Genomic DNA, 16,082 nt, shown 5'->3' on the forward strand with positions numbered 1-16,082 from the left:
CTGCGATGTTTGTCTTATAAAACTCTCTTGCTGCCCCGACTGCCCCCTTTGGAACGCTCCTACCACTCTTGCCCGCACGCTTCTGTTGTCACTGCTTGCTTGGCTGCCCATCAAGCTGGCGAGCCACTTGACCTCCACATCCCGCTGCTGCCCTTTGTGAAGCCCCAGCTTTCATCCCATCTCGTACGAGACGCCAGCCCGGTGCGCCGCCAGCACGCCCAGCACCTTGCTTTCCAACTGCATTTCGTCGAGCCGCGCTCCGCATTGTTTGGTCTCAGTCCTAGGAGTGCCTTCCGTCTGCGACGAGCCCCGAAGGAGCTCCCTGCTATCTGGCCAATCAGCGCGTCCGCCCACCACCCCGCCTACGACCCTCAGCGCCGCCCGCAGAAGGCGCTCCCCGCTGTGCAACGCGCCTTCTTCGCCTATTCTCGACACTATGTGCACCAAGGTCGTACACACCTACGGCTGCGGCCATTCGACCACAGACAAGGCCGCCTGCGCTGCATCGAGAAGTGCAAACTGCGGTGTCTCGAATGTCAAGACAGTCAAGCACGACGAGAAGTGTGATAGCTGCGACCGGTAGAGGTACGAACGTACAGACCCTTCTCCCCGGCCCTGACGAATCCTCCCCGCGTCACACGTGTCTGACAAGGCCGCCCTGCAGCATCCTACCACAACGATTTACCAGACGACACCCCATGATGGCCGGTGACACACAGACCACCGTCTGTTCGTGTTGTCACTGCGCAGGCTGTCCATTCGCACATGCGTCGCTCGGCCTCTCACTCCTGGGCACAACGGGCTTCTAAGTCACCGCCCGAGCCACAGGCTGCATTTCACGGCGTCACGGGAACAAAAGTATTGGCGTTCAACGGGCATTGGGATAACTTGGACCTTGGACATTGCGAGTCCGGCGTTTCGAATACAGGTTGGTGTTGCACTTGCATGGCACTTCCACCTTCTGTTACTTTACAGTTCTTCATTCGCCTTGGATACTGGGTTGCCTTAATTTGGTCGCGCGATGCGCAGACAGGACTTTGCTGGCCCCTTTCATTTACCATTTCACCATTTTTACCACTATATCTTTATTTGTGGTCCCTGGCTATATGCAGCCATGAGACGAAGAAGGCAGTTGGGAAGGCAATCGGACTCAAGCCAGTCATCTAATTCAGACGCGCCCACAAAGGAGCTCGGCCACAGTCGACCGCTCTGGACCTGGGCAGTCATACTTCAACCGTTGAGCTTGCATGTGCATCGCGCCAACCTGCGGAATGTTGAGTCAAGACCAATCAAGCAAAGCTGATCTGCCCTACAGCATGCACTGCCGTTTCTCGCCAATCGACGTCACTTGCACTCCTCCAGACTGTGTGCGACAATTGCAGTCACTAGCAGGACTCGAAACAAGACTTGTCGTCCTACCTTGCCGGCGGCGCTGTTTCGCTGAATTGCCAGCACCAGACATGATGCCAAGTCTGACTACATTGCTCATGCTGAACATACGTCAAGCTCGGAGCTGGTCTCAACCGGAGCGGCTGCGTCAGTGAGATTGCTGAACGCATTAGATAGCAGCTCAGTTCGGCTCGGGAAGCGCGTTTGAATTCGGAGCGTTCTCACGTACCGAGATGGAACAAGCCTGTCCCATATCTCGGTGCTTCCGCGCGAACATGGACCGATACTTGCCAAGGAACAGGGCTAGAAATGGCCCTCTTTCTCAAGGCACCCTTCCCGGACCAGCGCCCAAAGCAGCAAGGGCGTTGGGCTTTCATGTGGTCCTGCGGCGTGGCGCTTGTTGTATACAGGACTGGAATGATCTTCACGTAGCCGAGAATGAGATAGATGCGGAGTCGATATGCACAAGCTTCCCAATCTGGCCCCATGCAGTGTCGGCAGTGTCGACAGTCGAAGGAGGGCTCTTCTCAGTCTGTGTAGAGACGCCGAGGAATGCCTAATGTAGAGAATGATAAACAAGACACGCCATCGACCACGGCGTTTTGATTGCGTGCGTTGACAGCAGTTGCAGTTGATGTCGATGGCCATATGTTCAATCTCAACAGTGCTGATTGGCCCGATGATCCAATTTGCACCTGTCCGGATAATGCAGTAATTACGTCTTCTGCCGCCAGGGCGAGCCCGGGCTTGCTTATGCACCGGCTCCGCCCCTTGCTCAGTCATGTACAATTCGCCTCTGGCAGGCTGCTTCAACGGTGATCTGCAGCATGGGCATTAGAACATGAGCCACGCAGCAGCGCCATGCGGCTCTAACTCCGCCATGATATAGCATCTTGTTCTATGTAATAAGACTGTTTCACATATGACACCAGGCTCGAGTTGTTGCATACAGTCGAGGTACAATGCACGTGCGTCTCGCGGGGCAGTCGATGACACGGGCAGAGGGAGACACATGTCGGACAGGGAGACCATGCAGACACAGGTGCATAGTCACATTTGTTGCATGACCAGGACCTTGTCGAATGGTGCGATGGGGAAGCGATGGCGCTGGTGCTCTGCAGTCGGCAACTCGGTCGTCGTTTTTCCTTTGTTCGGTGGCGGTTTCCCCATTGGGCAGTCTGCGGACGCGTTTCTCCTCTGTTGACCCAACGCCGCACGCATCCGCTGCAATGTCAGTTGATATCAACTGGGAGACGATCACGGGCGGCGCAGATGGCTCCGCTCGCGCAGAGAAGATACGCGCGTTCATCCACGACCGATTTCAGCAGGTCACGTTGCCAAGGTTCATTCGCTCCGTCCATGTTCACTCGTTCGACTTTGGCAGCGTGCCTCCAGAGATTGAGATCAAAGACATCTGCAATCCCCTGCCCGACTTCTACGAGGAGGACGAGGACGAGTCAGACGAGGACGAGTCAGACGAGGAAGAAGAAGCAGCAGCAGCAGGAGGTGCTGATGGGCCCGCTGAAGGCCACAGCGTCAATACCAGTCGACTGAAGCCTCCATCAAACGACCGCCATATGCGCAATGCCAGCAGAGACTCCCACGCGACAGAACGTACAACTACACACCCTGGTATAGCGCCATCATACTTGAACACGAGACCAAATGCGTTTCGACACCCCACTGAGCAGCTCGGCGCCCATCTATTCCCTAGAGTCTCCACACCAGGCATTCCCGGTGGCACTTCCAACCTCAACTATTTTCACCTGCCCCTAGGCGCAGGTCTCTCAGGTGCTACGACACCTCTAGCTGCTGTTGCTGGTGCGCAAATACAAGGCTGGCTTGACAACCCCCACGGCCGGCCTAGGACACCGACCAACAAGCGTCTCCATCATGCTGCCTCGATGAACTCCTTGACGTTGACGCCCCAGTCGAACCCAGATCCGAGCACAGGACCTTCTTCGCAGCGTAGGTATGATCAAGAGAGGAGCAGCAGCTCCCTTGCCGACTCGACGGGCTCGTCTTCACAGAGCGACTACGAGCGGATTCGGTCCCCTACACCGCCCCGCATGCGAGAGAAGAGCGCCGAGGATCTACAGGTCGTGACACATGTGCAGTACTCTGGCGACATCAAGATGTCGTTGACCGCCGAGATCCTCCTGGACTACCCCATGCCAAGCTTCGTGGGCATTCCGCTGAAGCTCAACATCACCGGACTAACATTCGATGGCGTCGCTATATTGGCGTACATCAGGAAGCGAGCACACTTCTGCTTCCTGTCGGCTGACGATGCGGACGCGCTGGTCGGCCGCGAATCGCCTCAGACAGAATCGTCGCAGGGCCAGACATCGAGCCTCGCACAACGGCTGAAGATCGGCGGCCTGCTGGAGCACATCAAGGTGGAGAGTGAAATCGGCGGTCAGGGCAGCGGCAAGCAGGTGCTGAAGAACGTAGGGAAGGTGGAGTCGTTTGTGCTGGAACAGGTCAGGCGCATCTTCGAAGACGAGTTTGTCTACCCGAGCTTCTGGACATTCCTGGTCTGACCGAGACGGAGTGGACGCGGCACGCGATTGACAGGTCCAGCCCTACCTGCTGCAAAAGAGCAGAGTGGGGCATGGGGGGCACTCAGTCGTCAGCCCACTATACACATGTCGCTCAATCCCATGCAGACGCCGTACACGACTGTCAAAATGCATGCACCCTAGCCGTTGATTCTGGCCTCGTTACACGGACCCACACTGAGCAACCGTTACAGCACAGGGCGCGGGTCCCACGACATGAATGATTGGCAATACATTCGCAGCAGGCAGATGCCCGTCCGTGTGCTGCACGAAGCCGTCGGCCGTGTGCGAGTGTGACGGCCATGTCAAATGTCAACGCCAGCAGCCGTCTCGGCTGTGCTGCCTTGGTTCCCGCGATGAGCGTTTCCCAGGCGTGGCAGTCTGACGTTGGGCTTCACCGACCGATCCCTTGCCGCTGACGTGCATTCCTGTTGCATTTGGTCATGATTGCAAGTGCACTGTTCCAGTGGTTCTGAGGTCAAGCACAAGAGGCCAAGCACGGGAGGTCAAACATGAGAGGTCAAACATGAGAGGTCAAGCACGGGAGGTCAAACACGAGAGGTCAAACACGAGAGGACAAACACGAGAGGTCAAGCACGAGAGGTCAAGCACGAGAGGTCAAACACGAGAGGTTCGGGAAAGGTAACGGGAGACTGCGATTTAACGCAAGTGCGTGGTGGGGGGAGACGGTAGGGGATGGTGAGATTTAACGCAAGTGCGTGATGGGGGGAGACGGTAGGGGATGGTGAGATTTGACTAAAAGTGCGTGGTGAGATTTGACTAAAAGTGCGTGGTGAGGTTTGATGCAAGTGCGTGGTGAGGTTGTATTTGTTGCACACTAGCACGACTAGAACTTCAGCAGCCACACATCGCCGAGTCTCTCGTTGTCGTCACCGAGACCGCCGTGCACGACTATGCTGTCATTGCCTGTCCCCTCGGCCCTGACGACGTCGGCGTCGAACCAGCCCCTGTTTGCGGGCGTGCCGTCGTCGCCGGCGTTGGGGTGCAGCTCGGTCCACCACTCCTCGCTGATGTCGTAGATCCACACGTCGCCCAGCATCTTGCCGGCGCCCGCGTGGCCGAGCGAGCTCGGGTCCCGCTCGCCAAACAGCGTGAGCAGCTTCTGCTTGCCGCCCAGCTGCACAGGGAGCAGCGCGCACACGCTCCTCGCCGCGGGGCCGTCGGCCCCGTCGGGCTTGAAGGTCTTGGTGTGCCATGTGCGGGAGCCCGTGTCGAACATGTCGACGCTGCCGCCGACCTCGGCGGACCCGTCGAAGCCGTTCATGCGGTACAGCGTGCCGTTGGCAAAGGCCATGCTCGCGCCTCCGCGGTGCGGCGCAGGGGCGTCGGGCAGCCGTGTCCAGCTCCGCCTGTCGACGTCAAAGGCCCAGAGATCGGACAGCCGGCCGCTCGCAGGGCAGCCGGCGTGGACGTACACGGTCGATGCGCCGTCCGACGCCGAGCTGTGGTAGCTGCGGCCGGCCGGCACGGGCGCCGAGGCGTCTGCGGGCGAGACCTTCTCCCACGTGTGTGCGGAGGGCGTGTACTTCCACACTGCGCCGGCCTCGTCTACGGGCGCCATGTCAGCGCCGCCGCGGCCGGAGAAGATGTACAGGGCATTGTTGAGGACCGCAGAGGCGGTGCCGACGCGCGGCGAGGGGGCGTTGTCTGCGGATATTGCGTCGTGCGCGGGTGATTCTGGGTCTGTCAGTGTGGGTGGTGGGCGTGGCTCCTGGTGGCGGGAGAAGCCCCCCAGAGGACAAGAAAAGCCCCCCAGAGGACAAGAAAAGCCCCCCAGAGGACGAGAAAAGCCCCCCAGAGGACGGGCGAGGGGCGGACGCACCGGTGCCGAGGGCAACCGTGTCCACCTTTGCGTCGACGGGCTGGCGCGGCTGGACTTCGCCGCCAAACACGTGCAGCTGGCCGTTGACGACCGCCACGGCGTGCGACGAGCGCCGGAGGCGGTCGTTGGCGGCCACCTTGTGCCAGTTGCCCTTGAGCGTGTGGATGGGCATGGAGACGGGCATTTGTGCGGTATTCGCGCGGTCGTCGGGTCGGTCGGTCGGTAGAGTGTCGTGTCAGTGGGCTGAACGAGCGACGCAGCGCTCGCACGGCACCAGACAAGTCTCGCAGCGGGCGTCACCCGTCGCTTGCGTCATTGTCACTGCTGCTTGAGCCTGCTTGAGCCTGCTTGAACCTGCTTGTGCCTGCTTGAACCCTGCGGAACCCGTTGACACTGCGAGCGCGTCGTCTCTCCTGCCTGTCGCGGACCACGCCCCGCGCCCGCACGGCACGGCGACGATCGCCAGCACTGCGCGCAGCCAATCAGCGCGTGCAAAGCGCCGCAGCGCCGCAGCGCGGCCGCGCCGCCGTCGCGCTGTCGGATGTCCGCTCTGCCACAGCTCGCGGCCCCAAACGCTCGCCCGCGACGCGCTGCAACGATGCGTCTGCGCCTCACGATCCAGCGCAACGGCCTGCCCGCCGCCCACATCCTCTGGGCGGTCCCCGACACCAACAGCGCCGCCGCCTACACCGTCGCCCGCCTGCTGGAGGACGTCAGTCTCGTCGTGCCGCTCGAGGCAGACCACTGGGGGCTCGAGCACTATGTCGCCGAGGTGGGCGGGTTCGAGTGTCTGCACTTCATGCCCGTGGCGCAGTGTCTGAACGCAGACGACCATGTCTCGTGCGTGTCCCCGGGGTTTCTGCAGAGTCTGCCAAGCGCTAACACACGGCAGCATAAGGCCGCTCATGCGCGCCGAGGTGCGCGCCCGGACGCTCACGGGGCGCCACCAGATCAGCGACGGCGGCCAGCACCTCGTAGACGGCGTGCCGTTTGGCCGTCCGTATCTGCGGCAGCCGAGCCGGCCGCCAGTCAGGATCCCGCCGCCTGCAGTCAGGGTCCCGTCGTCTGCAGTCAGGGTCTCGTCGTCTGCAGTCAGGGTCCCGCCGCGGAAGCGCCAGAGGCTCGAGGAGATTACAGACGAAGACGGCGACCAGCTGTTGCTGGAGACCCAAGAGGGAGCAGACGAGGTCAGGGCTGCCACGGACGCCAGCAGGAGCAGACCAAGCGGAGCAGACAAGACCGTGCACTTTCAGCAGCCAGAAGTCGACATGGATCTGGACAACGACGACGACGACGACGACGACGACGACGACGACTTTGCGCCGGGCAACGAGAGCGACCATGATGTGGGCGGTTACGACGGCGCGGACGGCTCCGACGGTGCGGACTCGGACGCAGACTCTTCAGATGCTTCAGACACCTCTGACTCGGGCTCGGACTCGGATGCAGACTCATCAGATGCTTCAGACACCTCTGACTCGGACTCGGACTCGTCTGGCTCAGACTCAACTTCAGACGACTCCTCGAGCGACTCGGACAGCAGCAGCGACAGCGACGCCGAACCCGAGGTGCGGTCGTGGAAGAAAGCCGTACCAAAGGCCACCGTCCCTCCGGAGCTGACCAACGCGAATCCGTCTCCGCCTGGCGAGGGCAAGAGAGAAACAAAATCACGCAACGCGCGTCGGACCAGGACAAACCGCCTCAACCACCTCAAAAAGGCCGGGAAGCTGGACAAGGACGCAGACCTAAAGGACCTGGAACGCTACGAGGAGGAAACAAGGCAGCAGCCCAACGGCGAGCAGCCAGGGCCAGCACATCCATTCGCACGATCCGCCAGCAAGAGGAAGCGCCTTGAGACGGAAGAACACGGCCAAGCTGCCGCAGGAGAACACGGCCAAGCTGCCTCAGGAGAACACGGCCAAGCTGCCGCAGGAGAACACGGCCAAGCTGCCGCAGATGAAGCGGCAGCGCTCGAGAAGCGGAAGCGGGAGATGATTGCCAAGTTCGGCCAGGACTCAAATGTCACAATGGAAGAGCAGCCGGCGCCGCCGCACTCGAACGAGCCGAATACAACACCCGACAAGACCGCCGAGCGCAAGCGGCTGCGGCCCAACGTCTCAGCCATCGGCCGCATGCTCGCACGGCAGACCAAGAACCTCGTAAAGAAGCCAGTCAGAGTGAAAGAGCCCACCCCAGACCCGCAAGGCTCGACCGATCCCGAATTCTGGAAGTCGCGCATCAACCTCTCGGCGTTCGAGTGCTGGGAAGAAGAGTATGAGCTGACAGCGCCGCCCTTCCCATTCAAGCAACACTGGGACCCCATGGGCCAAGTGATGCGCGATGCCGCAAAGGCGCGAAAAGGCAAGGGCCGCAAGGGCCGCAAGAAGGCGGCAGCAGAAGAGCCACCAGAAGAGAACCAAGAAGATCCGGGAGAAAGGGTCTTTCTCGACTACGACGACGGCCCAGACGCGAATCCCGACGTCCAGATCCATGCTGCCATCGAAGACCAGCTGCAACAAGACATTGCCACCGCCTCGCAAGAACAACCCGAACATCCCAAACAACCCGAACATCCCAAACATCCCAAACATCCCAAACAACCCGAACAACCCGAACAACCCGAACAACCCGAACATCCCGAACATCCCGAACATGACCTACCCCTCCTGCCCGAACATGACCTACCCCCCCTGCCCGAACATGACCTACCCCCCCTGCCCAAGGACCTGAGCACACTCCCCGCCCTGACGCCTGCGGACATCAAGCCCGGCGCGCTCATCGTGTGCAAGTTCTTCGGCATCAATCCTGTGACCATCACGCCAGAAATCAGCGGCTTCAAGACGGCAGTCGTGGAGACTGAAGGCGACTCCGGTGCGGGCGCGGGCACAATCAGACTCAGAATCGCAGCGCGCGACTTGCCGCAGACGGAGAAGAAGTTCAACAGCAAGGGCGAGAGAATCTACGATGCCAAAGACGGTTTCTTCATGGAAGAGGAAGACGACGAGGGGCTGTGGAGCGGCGTGTTTGGCGAGCTGTTGGAGGGAAAGGTGCTGCGGGCTGCGTAGGCACTAAAGTCCATGTCAGTGTCGATTGCTGACGAAAACCCCGGATGGAGTGCCAGACTATCGTTCTGATGCTGTACTCATGTATTGGTGCGATACTCATGTATTAATGCGATACCCATGTATCAATGCGATACCCATGTATCAATGCGATACTCTTGTATTTAATGCCATGCTCATGTATTAATGCCACACTCTTGTATTAATGCCATACTCATGTATTATCGCGATACTCTTGTATTAATGCCATACTCATGTATTAATGCGATACTCATGTATTAATGCGATACCATGGAAGCTGAGCAGTCTCTGATCGTTGATCAAGTGTGAAGAAAGTGATCAAGTTCCTTGTTCTATCTACGGTGCTAAACGAGCAGAATATATACACCAATACTCATCCAGCTACACCCTAATTGGAGCTCTAATCACGGCTCCAAGTTGTACCCGATTCCGCTTACCATGGCGTGATGGATCGCCAGTGTCTGATCGGTCCAATATCCAGATGCGGATCACGTGATGTGCACCCTCACCTCGATCCTTGCTGCGACAGATACCCATGTATTTAATGCCATACTCATGTATTTAATGCCATACTCATGTATTAATGCTGTACCCATGTATTCAATGCGATACTCATGTATTGATGCGATACTCATGTATTGATGCGATACTCATGTATTGATGCGATACTCATGTATTGATGCGATACTCATGTATTGATGCGATACCCATGTATTTAATGCCATGTACCCTTCGCTGCCGGCTGAGCAAAAGACGGCAGAGGGACCCCAAGATACTCCCACGCCCCACCGCCGCTCGCTCCCACATGCCCCACATCCTCCACTGAGTATGTATAAACCCACACGCTGTCTGCCACCTAAAGTCAGTCTTTGGAATTCCGGACACATCAACCGTGCAGTTGAGGAGTAGCCCGCGGAAGAATGCTTCCGGTCGACGGCCGACATTCGGCCCCTCCATGCAAGGCACCCTCGCCTATGCAAACGACGTCAATCCCCGTTGTCATCCTTGCATGCGTCAAGATGCAAAACACAACTGCCGAAATACACCAACAGAGACAACCATGGGATGAACTTCCTCAAAATGGACCCTGCCGAGCGCGCCTCTCCACATGCCGCCGGCAAGCGCGAGTCCTCGGCGCCTCGGACGCCGCCATCCATCAATTAGCTCGTCGACACAACTGCCGTGAGTGGGTGAGTGGGGTAGCTCCAAGCAAGAATGATACTCGATGCGATGCGCGCAAGGCGAAATCTTTTAAAGAGCTGCGATGCTCTTGTCCCACGGTGATTCAATCCTGCCACCTCTGACAATAGACATATTCCGTGAGGGCAAATTTCCACCCAGTGCACAAGTTCACATCCCGCACAAGTTCACATCCCGCACAAGTTCACATCCCGCAAACGCAGCACAATGCCTCTTCCTCACGGCGTCTACCGCGCCGACCACGTCGGCTCCTTCCTGCGCCCCAAGTCCGTTCTCGAGGCGCGCCAGAAGGCGGCCAACGGCGAAATATCGGCCGCGGACCTGCGCCGAGTCGAAGACGAGGCTGTCAGCAAGGTCGCCCAACTCCAGATCGAGAACGGCATCCGCTCAATCACCGACGGCGAGTTCCGCCGCGCCTACTTCCACCTGGACTTTCTGAAGCACCTCGCGGGCATTGAAGAAAGGGGCCAGGTCGGCAACATCAGGCACAAGGATGGTTTCTCCCCGCCAACATTGGTGGTCAACGGAAAGCTTGGCCACCCCGAGGCCATCCAGGTCGACGACTTCCACTTCCTCGAGCAGGCGATCAAGGACAACGGCGGCAAGGCGACCACAAAAGTGTGCATCCCCAGCCCGACCATGGTGCACTTCCGCGGTGGACGCGCCAGCATCGACATCTCCGCGTACCCGGACCTGGACGTCTTCTTCGAGGACCTCGCGCGCGTGTACCAGGAAGAGCTCGACTCGCTGTACCAAGCCGGATGCCGCTTCGTGCAGCTCGACGACACCAACCTGGCCTACCTGTGCGATCCGGACATGCGCAAAGCCGCCGAGACGGAGCGCGGCGAGGACCTCAGCGTCCTGCCCAGGAAGTACGCCGCGCTGATCAACGCCGCCATCTCCAAGCGCCCCGCCGACATGAAGATCGGCATCCACCTCTGCCGCGGCAACTACAGGAGCAAGTGGTTCGCGTCCGGCGGCTACGAGCCCGTCGCCGAGGTGCTCTTCAAGGAACTCAACGTCGACGCGTACTTTCTCGAGTACGACGACGCGCGGTCCGGCGACTTCAGCCCGCTGCGCCACCTGCCGGCGCACAAGGTCGTCGTGCTGGGCGTCATGAGCAGCAAGAAGAACGAGCTCGATGTCAAGGAGGACATCATCGGACGCCTCAACGAGGCCGCGTCCATTGCGCCCAACGGCCTCGACCAGCTGTGTCTGTCGCACCAGTGCGGCTTCAGCTCGACCGCCGAGGGCAACGAGCTCACAGAAGAGGAGCAGTGGGCCAAGGTCAGGCTCGAGGTCGAGATTGCCAAGCAGGTGTGGGGCGACGACTTGAGCCAGTAGAGCTTACTTGAGCCCGTAGAGCTTACTTGAGCCCGTAGAGCTTACTTGAGCCCGTAGAGGCCGCGCCGAAATGTGCGCGTGGAGTAGAGGCGCACAGGAAACGGAAAAGCGTCGACGAATGCGCGACGCAGATGCAGAAGATTACGAGCCCCAGAACAGTGCGCGTGACGAAGCCACGTCTCAACGACTGATGTGTAGATGTAGTATAGCAGTATATACCCCAATTAACGGTTCAACCCTTTCCAGCCCGCTCCCTCGGCGAAACATCGCCTGCGATTGTGCGTCTGCGCTGACTGACGCAGACACGTTCGCACCATACCTACTTCCCCGGCACCACCATCCCGTCCGCGCGAAACCAACGCCAGACCCGCCGCCGTCGAGTCCAGATACACCATGGCCAGGCTCGAACGACCGTGATGTAGCTAACGCGCAGCTCTCGAGTCCAGCGAGAAGAACCGACGGAGCAGATTTCCACACACTACCTCGTCTCAGAGATCCCGCGACACTCCCACCTGTATCCAACGACCCGACCCAGCCCATCCTCCTCCCTCTCTCCCGTCCGTCATGTCGGACATGGTCAAGCTGCAGAGGATTGTTACAGTAGCGTCAAGCGCGTTTCCACACGTGATGCATCCGCCAGATATCTTCCGCACGAGGTTTCATGATCGGGGTACTTACTCAACAAGGACGGCCGGTGGATGGCGGGCAGGTGTATTTCGGCATTCAAATCCATTCCATGTCGCTCTGCAGCTTGACCGCTCTACAGCCTAACCCCTCTTGCCAACAGCTAACAGCGATTGACCGATATCGACGGCCTCCACTTCTCCGCAACCTCGGCCAACGTGTACTCTCCGCCCACATTGCCCGGAAACACAACGTACGGCAGACCGGCCCACTTGCTCGTCGGCTCATCGCATCGCCAGAGCGGGACACCGGGAGCCGCCTGCCCCATGACGGTGGCTTTCTTCATGCGCAATCCCTTCGTTGCCATGTCGCTGCTCGTGATGCCGCCCTTGGCGATGAGATATCTGGGCTTGACTTGCAAACGCTCAAGGAAAGCGACGAGCGCGGCTGCGACCACGGAGCCGATGTCTAGCGATGACCGCTCGTCTGCGCCTGTGATGATGTCGCGCGAGGTCATTATCAAGACGTCTTTGGGCTGCTGCAACGCCTTCGACGCCACTTCTAGCGCGTGGTTTAGTTCCTGTCCTCGCGAGGCGTCGCTCTCCAGAAGCTTGTTGACGTTGAGTTCCACCGTCGTCAGCTTGTCGCCTGCAACCTCGATCAAGGCCTTCAACTGGCTCGTGGTCTTGGGCACGTACGAGCCGGCGATGATCAGTCCGCCCGTGGCGGTGCTGAGCTGGAGCTTCCGCGCGGTGATGGGCGGGATGGGGGAGATGCCCAGACGCGCTGAGACGAAGGCCGCTGCAGAGCGGAAGAGGAACTTTCTGCCCTGGGCAGAGGCCTTGAGAATCCCCTGGACCACAACATCCATGTCTTCCTCTGCAGCTGCGTTGGCGATGAACACCGTGCCCTTTGAGGCGCTTTGCAAGATCTCGTTGACCTTGTCTGGACCCCCTGTTCGGATATCTGTGAGACTGATTCCGCGCACTCGATCCCTTGATATCGTCCCTTTGCTCTTTTCAATGACCCAGTCCGCCATGTGACTGCTCTTGAAGCCAAAGGTAGCATCCCTGGCGAACGGTGTCTCTGCGGCAGGTACCAGAACATCGCCCTCAGCAACATAGTGGACATCGTCAATTGTGTATCGTCCACCTTGGAGGAAGAAAGGTGCAAGAATCCACGCATCACTGGCTCCAAGCGCTTCCTCAACTGCCTCGGGCTCGACTGGGAAGTGGCCTCTCAGAGTCGAGTCACCACGCAAGACCACTTCGAAGCGCTTGCCTGCCTGAGCCGCAGCCTCCTTCAGGTTTTGGCAGATCTCGATCGTAAGCTCTCGCGCTGCCGGTGGATGAAGGGCCCTCGAGTTTGTGAGGATGAAGAACCCGCTGCCTGGGGCGGTGTCCTCGAACTCCGCCTTTAGAACGGGAACGGTCCATGTTGTTAGAACTTGGATGTCGTGGCAGGTTTGAGTACCGGTTGGATCATCATCCAAAGCGACTAGGATGGGAATGTTGGAGCTAGACTGGATTACATCCCGCGTTCGAGATCGAAGCTCAGTCGATGTTGAGGACAAGCTGGGAAGTCCCTCAAGTGTCTCCTTCAGCGGCAAGGATGTGGGCATTGCGGACGAGGAGGACATTGTTGATAGGAAAGATGATGTGAGGGCTCGATTGCAGAATCCATATGACGAACAAATACCAATTGCAGTCGCCGCGGCAATGGTCGCGGGTAGTGTACCTCAACGTGGGGCAGCGGCTAGCGGGGTCGGCCTTCTTGCCGATCACAACCCCTCCTTCTGATGTCTTGGACATGGGATTCTCCAAGGCCCGATTGCCAAACTACCTCTTCGTAAATAGGACAGCGCGCCGGCGGCATGACGGTTGGCTCTGCCAGGGCAAGCTGCAGTAACACCCAAGGCTTAGAAACTGAACCCGGCAAAGTCTAGATCGATAGTGCCCGTATCGAAGTTCAAGAATGAAGCACTTCCAAGGTTGTATGCGTCTTCGAAGCCGCTAAAGAAGTTGTCGCCGTACGACGTGCCGGGCAGCGGTGTATTCAGCGCTGAACCACTTTGCGCGCCAGATTGGCTTGCCTCGCTCGTAACACTGGGGAGCATTTTTGCGGCCGGGCTGCCACCCTTCTTGGCAATCATCTTCTCTAGGCCTTCCGCCATCAGATGGACTAGATGCCACTTGCCAACAGGAGTCGAACGGAACTGCTGCACAGCCTTGGTTGTCAAGTCAAAGACTGCAGTATCTGCGATGTACTGGCCACTATATTGCGATGCAATGTTCAACAGAAACGCACACGCGAATGCGACCATGGAGTGGATGTAGTGCGGAATGCCGACCAGTCCTTCTTGTATGTCATAGTCGGTAAGGACCATCTGAATTGTGTCCGTAGCGGCCGACACTGCAGCAACCGCGCTCTCCTGGAAGTGTGGTGGTACAGGACCCCCACGAAGACCCCGGAAGACGTGGGAGTGAAGATGGAGCTTTGCCAGATGGTGATGTATGATCACGCCTTTGGTCGGAAAACCGCCAATGAATTGATGGATTTCTGGACAGGTCAGCGTCGTACTCGACAGGACATACGGAGAGCCTATGAGTCTCACTTAGTAGCTCTGTGGACCAGAACCCCATCCAATGGTCTATCTGGCGGCTGAAGTTCGTCAATTGTGGTGCAAATGCTTTCGGTATAGCTTCTCCGGTATCAGGTCCAAATAGCTCTCTTGCGTTCCCCATGATGATCAACAAAGCCATCTGGCTCACAAGTCGCTTATCGGCCTCAGTGAATGCTGCGGTCCGCATGAGCGCTTCCCATCCGGTGATAGAGACTTCGTCTCTGACGATCGATGGTCGACTATACAGAATCGATAGATGTCGATCACATATGTAAAGGACATACCACAATCGAATGCACTCCATTGAGTCTTCGTCACCGGTGGCAAGAACACGCTGGTAGCTGCTGCTGAGGTTGATCTCCATGGCTCGTCGAATCGCATATCCATTGATTATGAATGAGAGATCATGAAGCCAATATGATGCCACACAGAGTGCCCGCATACGGTCGCGATCTATGCGGCGGTCGAACATGGATGCTGACATCAGGCGACGGAACTCTCGGCTGCAGGACTTGTAGAGGTGATTGCTTTGTGGATCGTGCAGCGCTGCGACAGTGCAGATAGTGACAGTGAGAATCGACGAGCCACGGCGTAGACTTTCCAGGTCACGATACTTATGGCTTCCGATCCTGTACATGAAATGGTCGATGCGATTTAAGAAGAAACTGAAGAGTCGCTCAGCGTCCTCAACATTGACGATACCTCGGGATATGAAGTCGTTGACAGGATGGTTTGTGCCAAAATCCGGTGTAGGCTTGCGCTCCTCGGTAGGATCGTCTGATCGAAGTGCGCGAAGGCGAGTGAGTTGGTACAACGACTCGATGGGCGCGTGTGGCAGAGCATCCCCTTTGGGAGACAATCTGGGTGAGTTGTCGCATGATGGAACCTCTTCTTCTCGGTCCGCAGCATCATACTGTTGGACATGATCCGAGTCATCAGCAGTAGTCGCCTTCAGTGGTGGCAGTGCTGGGAGTGAGAGTTTGCTGAGGACTTGTTGTAGCGATGAATGTATCAGACCGAGGTCGCCAACGACTTCATGCTTCCATCTATCTTCGTCAGAGCTTGTTAGAGCCATTACCACAACACTTACTGTGATCGCTCATCAATCAGCGTCTGCAGACTCTTGTTCAGGACGCAGGACAGGTTTCGTTCGGCACAACGCTTGCATGGCGGACCGGCATTCTCGTCCATAAGACATTTTATCTGCGCGACATAAGTACTGCTCTTGAACGTCACGTGGGTAAAGATCACTTGCTAACCTTCTGTTTTCGACATGCTGCACAAGCTTTCACTTTACGCGAAATTGCCGGTGTAGTCGCTTCGACTCCAGCCTCGGACTGCCGTGGGCGGGAAGCAGATCGAGACAGCGACGGGCCATTGTCGGTGACCTGTGACCAGGTTCTTTTTGGCGGCAT

At 58.2% G+C, this 16,082-nt stretch overlaps 7 protein-coding genes across 7 annotated transcripts; 3 read left to right on the forward strand and 4 right to left on the reverse strand.

Moving 5' to 3' along the window:
* Positions 1 to 2,618: 2,618 nt before the first annotated feature.
* Positions 2,619 to 3,932, forward strand: M421DRAFT_95170 (uncharacterized protein; the record flags this gene model as incomplete). The annotated part of the gene is made up of 1 exon (XM_033598282.1): positions 2,619 to 3,932. One exon carries the CDS (start codon positions 2,619 to 2,621, stop codon positions 3,930 to 3,932), a length of 1,314 nt encoding a protein of 437 aa, XP_033445086.1.
* Positions 3,933 to 4,566: 634 nt separating this feature from the next.
* Positions 4,567 to 6,220, reverse strand: M421DRAFT_271707 (kelch domain-containing protein). Its single transcript, XM_033588807.1, has 2 exons — positions 5,794 to 6,220; positions 4,567 to 5,654 (listed from the first exon to the last, which is right to left on the reverse strand). The coding sequence occupies exons 1-2, from the start codon at positions 5,975 to 5,977 to the stop codon at positions 4,798 to 4,800; spliced, it is 1,041 nt and encodes a 346-aa protein (XP_033445087.1). The 5' UTR covers positions 5,978 to 6,220; the 3' UTR covers positions 4,567 to 4,797.
* A 146-nt stretch (positions 6,221 to 6,366) lies between these two features.
* Positions 6,367 to 9,045, forward strand: M421DRAFT_424470 (uncharacterized protein). Its single transcript, XM_033593763.1, has 2 exons — positions 6,367 to 6,633; positions 6,686 to 9,045. The coding sequence occupies exons 1-2, from the start codon at positions 6,392 to 6,394 to the stop codon at positions 8,856 to 8,858; spliced, it is 2,415 nt and encodes an 804-aa protein (XP_033445088.1). The 5' UTR covers positions 6,367 to 6,391; the 3' UTR covers positions 8,859 to 9,045.
* Positions 9,046 to 9,479: 434 nt separating this feature from the next.
* M421DRAFT_271750 (uncharacterized protein) lies at positions 9,480 to 10,051 on the reverse strand. Its single transcript, XM_033588809.1, has one exon. The coding sequence runs from the start codon at positions 9,818 to 9,820 to the stop codon at positions 9,527 to 9,529; it is 294 nt and encodes a 97-aa protein (XP_033445089.1). The 5' UTR covers positions 9,821 to 10,051; the 3' UTR covers positions 9,480 to 9,526.
* M421DRAFT_271749 (UROD/MetE-like protein) lies at positions 10,052 to 11,510 on the forward strand. The gene has a single exon (XM_033588808.1). It carries the CDS (start codon positions 10,284 to 10,286, stop codon positions 11,418 to 11,420), a length of 1,137 nt encoding a protein of 378 aa, XP_033445090.1. The 5' UTR covers positions 10,052 to 10,283; the 3' UTR covers positions 11,421 to 11,510.
* A 697-nt stretch (positions 11,511 to 12,207) lies between these two features.
* Positions 12,208 to 13,665, reverse strand: M421DRAFT_71656 (uncharacterized protein; the record flags this gene model as incomplete). Its single annotated transcript, XM_033596809.1, has 1 exon — positions 12,208 to 13,665. The coding sequence occupies one exon, from the start codon at positions 13,663 to 13,665 to the stop codon at positions 12,208 to 12,210; it is 1,458 nt and encodes a 485-aa protein (XP_033445091.1).
* Positions 13,666 to 13,962: 297 nt separating this feature from the next.
* On the reverse strand, positions 13,963 to 16,082 carry M421DRAFT_71612 (uncharacterized protein; the record flags this gene model as incomplete). The annotated part of the gene is made up of 4 exons (XM_033596805.1): positions 13,963 to 14,603; positions 14,659 to 15,713; positions 15,758 to 15,870; positions 15,927 to 16,082. The coding sequence occupies 4 exons, from the start codon at positions 16,080 to 16,082 to the stop codon at positions 13,963 to 13,965; spliced, it is 1,965 nt and encodes a 654-aa protein (XP_033445092.1).

Source organism: Didymella exigua (genome assembly GCF_010094145.1).
Source record: "Didymella exigua CBS 183.55 unplaced genomic scaffold M421scaffold_35, whole genome shotgun sequence".
Lineage (NCBI taxonomy): Eukaryota > Fungi > Ascomycota > Dothideomycetes > Pleosporales > Didymellaceae > Didymella > Didymella exigua.